General features: G+C 39.1%; 1 protein-coding gene across 1 annotated transcript; it reads right to left on the reverse strand.

Moving 5' to 3' along the window:
* Nucleotides 1-1,554: 1,554 nt before the first annotated feature.
* Nucleotides 1,555-4,000, reverse strand: LOC114546193 (low affinity immunoglobulin gamma Fc region receptor II-a-like). The gene is made up of 5 exons (XM_028564881.1): nt 3,915-4,000; nt 3,289-3,552; nt 2,856-3,098; nt 2,464-2,592; nt 1,555-1,721 (listed from the first exon to the last, which is right to left on the reverse strand). The coding sequence occupies exons 1-5, from the start codon at nt 3,970-3,972 to the stop codon at nt 1,555-1,557; spliced, it is 861 nt and encodes a 286-aa protein (XP_028420682.1). The 5' UTR covers nt 3,973-4,000.

Below are 4,000 nucleotides of genomic sequence, written 5' to 3' on the forward strand. Positions count from 1 at the left end.
CTGGCCACCTATTCACTACCCACACAACTCATGGGGCTGCAAGGTGGCTTTAAGTACCTGGCGTCCTGATAAAAATAAATCTAACACCTGCATTGTCATGTGTGTTTTCATGGTGGTTTCTTGACTCGCGACCATATATACATACGACTATAAAGCCATCACCAGAGCTGCTACACAGTGAGCTGAGGGGCCAATCTACCTGTTTCTGGCTGTGTTTTTCTCGTGTAGTTTCAGTCTGAGATGCTAAAATAAGAAGCTCTCACCATCACTAGGGCCGAAAGCTCCAGAAACAAACACAGTCTTATACAGTTTAAACCTGAATAAATTTCAAAAATATACTATGAATGAACGATTAGTAATTCAGTGGTTCTCAAGATTTCTGGTGGTGACACAAAAGTAACGTCTGTTCACAAAGCACTGATGTAAACTTTAGTCTAAAGGAAGGTTAACTTGAATACTAATATAATAAAATGATTTAATTTTCTGAGTTTTCTTTTAAAGGGCTAACATGTTGCATTCTGTGTTTCTCAGTGTCAAATTAATTACCTCTCTCCCTTCTGGTTTTTGAGACGACAGCATATGTTGCCTGGGACGAAACAGCTACATTGGCCTCTTCAGGCACTGAAACATAATAACGTAGCAGGTAGGTATATAGGCAGACAATTATTACATATTACATTTTACTGAAAATTGGTACACAGATAGCTTATCTACATATCATTCTATAAGTCTATCCCATTAAATATTATTAGTAGATATAGGACAAAAAAAAAGATTCGAAAGTAGAAAAAAGTGTTGCATACTATGCCTCTGTATGCATTTCCTTTTTATTCAGATGACCTTTCAGCCTTCATGCCTTCTTCAAAATGGACAATCAAGATGACTACAACCTGTGGTGTGCATTACATTTCTATAGTTTTAAGGAATAAATAGTAAGACATATAAAGGTAGGGTTAATGTCCCAGCCCACCTTCATTCCTTGGATAATTTCCATAATGACAAAATACACATTTATATAGTTATGTTAAAAGGAGGTTGGTTCCTCACCTGTTTGTAGAGAAGGTAAAGGCTGGAAGGATGAAGGAGACATTAGGGTATCTGTTTGAATGCAAAAAGCACTTTTAGCACACTTTGCGTTATCTTTATTTCAACCCTGTCTCTTAAAAAAATGTCTTCCCATACAACTAAACTTTATACCAGTGATGTTCTGAAAACGGTTGCAGTTTCAAACGTGGTTATCGCTGGGAATTGAAACAAATTACTTGGTTAGGTATAGGGAACAAAATCATGGGTTGGCTTTTGATTTTACACGGGACACAAACAGCTCTATCCTAGGTCCTGTGTTTATGTAACCAATCCATGACCCTGGTGTCTGTGTCACGGGGCGGAAGATTTATTTTATTTGAGCATGCTTTTATTGGATTTGTTGTGGTTTTATTATTTGCTGTGGTTTTTATCTTATAGTGCATGCTTTTATTCTGAAATGTGTGGTGTGTTTTTAATGTTGACTTCCGCCGGTGAACATTGTGGCAGCCCTAATCAGGCTAATGACTCTCACCTGGGAGTGAGAGAAGGGGTTGATTGGCCCTTAGATAAAAAGGGCAGAACAGAAAGTGGGGGAGGCAGATGGGAGAAGGAGGAGGCCATGGAGAACATGAGGGAGGCTTGAGAGTATGAGAAGAGACACATAGAAGACGGAGGAGAGCACACCAGGGAAGACGCTGAAAGCATGACAGAGCGTACGGAACAGGAAGAGAAGCAGCCAGGAGATCGGACGAAGAGAAACGGAAAAAGAACCTTAGAGCCCTGAAGCTACAACGAAGAAAACCCAAACACCGACCGACTTATACAAGGTCTTATAGCGAAAAAAAGTGGGAGAGCGTAAAACCTCTCCCTCCCGCGTAAGTCCCTTTTGAGACAGGTGTTGGTGGCGGTAAAGTGTATGAAGCGGTAGCAGTTTCTGTTGCAGGTTATGCCCCAAGGAAGGTGACAGATGAAAAGGAGGCTGCTTCCTGGCCGAGCCCTGTGGACATTTTAAAGCTGAGACTCCTGTTCCGTTGGACTGTTTTAACTTTATTTTTAGTGGTTTTGTTTTTATTTATTTTTTTTATTTTTATTTTTTATTTTTAAGGAGGAATTTTTGTTTTATCGATTTTAAAATAAATGTGTTATTCCTTAGCTTGTTTTGTTTACTCATTGTTTTAAATACACTAATTTACTGCTTTACCCTGGCACAAAGAACCTGTTTATAATCTTTTACCTTAATGTGAATTCCTGTAGTCTCAAAGAGGTCCTAGGCCTCAGTCCCAAACCTAGGTGGTGTTGTCTGCTTTTTTTTTTTTTTTTTTTTTTTTTTTGCAACATCCCCCCCCCTTTATTACATTTGTGCACACTTTGAAAACATTTAAGTGAAAAGGAACATACTTTTAGGAGAGAAGGCAGCCTGATTTGTATTCTCTGTACCTCTGGTGATTGTTTGATGTTTCCTATAGTGCAGTAATCCAACCAACAGCAGCAAAGCCACCAAGAAAACCGCAATACCGACGTAGAACAGCAGAGAGAGCTGAGGGGAAGGTTGAGGCGTAGAATCAGCTGCCGGAGAGATAATACAATGTGCTGCATATGAGCCATGATCTTAATGCTGTGGAAAAACATGCTTGTTGATCAGTGTAATAGCCTACTTAAAAATATTCCATACGATGTCTATGTCCATTCCTTAATCAACATTCAACAGTTGTCAAAGAGCAGGTTGATATAAGTAACACGTTGTCATTTGTAATACTTCTATCAACTTTCAAAACCTGAATCTTCACATGAGGTACACATCTTTTTGATTTATTTTGAAACTTTGTTACCTCTGACAGCCAGCCAGCTCTCTGGTGATTCTCCAACTCCAGGGATTCTGCACTTGTAGAGTCCTTCGAAAGACTTGGAAACATTGATAGTCATGATTCCTGTAGAGCTCTTCACCATAAGGTGACCATCTTTAAAGAATTGAGTGGTGAGATTGGTGAACGTCTGCTTCTGTCTGCAGCTCAGAGTCACAGCTTCCCCCTCCATCACAGGAAGGACAGGACTCTCCAGGATCACAGAGCCAGCTAAACATATGTTTGAAAACATATGCTAATTACAGTTTGAAAGCCTATGCATGGAACAAAGATGGCCAATATAGCAGATGTTTCGTGGCTATTACAACTTCAAAATATGAGCAGAGAACTGAGATGTGCACGGGCTAAAATGTGATGACTTTACGTACTTAGTATTTACTACTGCTTAGTATTTGCATACCAGTGACTGTGATGTTGACAGTGTTGCTTGTCTTTACTCCCATTTCACACCAGTATTCTCCACTGTCAATCGCTGGAAAGGCATTATTAATTGTGCAAGGTCCTGTCGATGTCGACCAGGTAGAAGAACATGTTTTAATAACTCCTTTAATCTTCCTCATCACTCTCCATCCAGTCAGTCCCTCCAGTCTCTCACAGCTGACAACTATGGACTCATATTCAAAGTGCTGCTGTTTGTTTGGAACAACCCGAGGAAAAGATGCATCTAAGACAGAGACACAAAGAATGAGATTATTAAAGCAAACATTTTTCAATGAAATGTGGCCTCTTTCAACAAAATGATTTGTAATTCAAGTCAACAGCATCAACATCGCCACAAAAAGCCCTATGACTCTTAAAATGTTTTGGAAGTCATCCTCAAATGCAAATCTTGGCTCATGAAGTACAACATGACAGAATAAATGTATGTTTGTACTAGTTTATTACGGTATGTTATTTGAATGCATAATAGTTTTAAGGTATTATCACTTGGGATACAGAATATGAGATATTTAAATCCTATTTGGGATGTTGTTAAAACTACAGCAAATACACATATTAAAGTTTGTTTAATAAACTGCTTCTTACCAGCTTTTTGAGAGTAATTGAAGTCAACTTGTGCGACGAGCAGCAACAACATAGTCATCACTGCAGAGACCAGAGAGACGTTACTG

The sequence above is a fragment of the Perca flavescens genome, chromosome 19 (genome assembly GCF_004354835.1).
Source record: "Perca flavescens isolate YP-PL-M2 chromosome 19, PFLA_1.0, whole genome shotgun sequence".
Taxonomy (NCBI): Eukaryota; Metazoa; Chordata; class Actinopteri; order Perciformes; family Percidae; genus Perca; species Perca flavescens.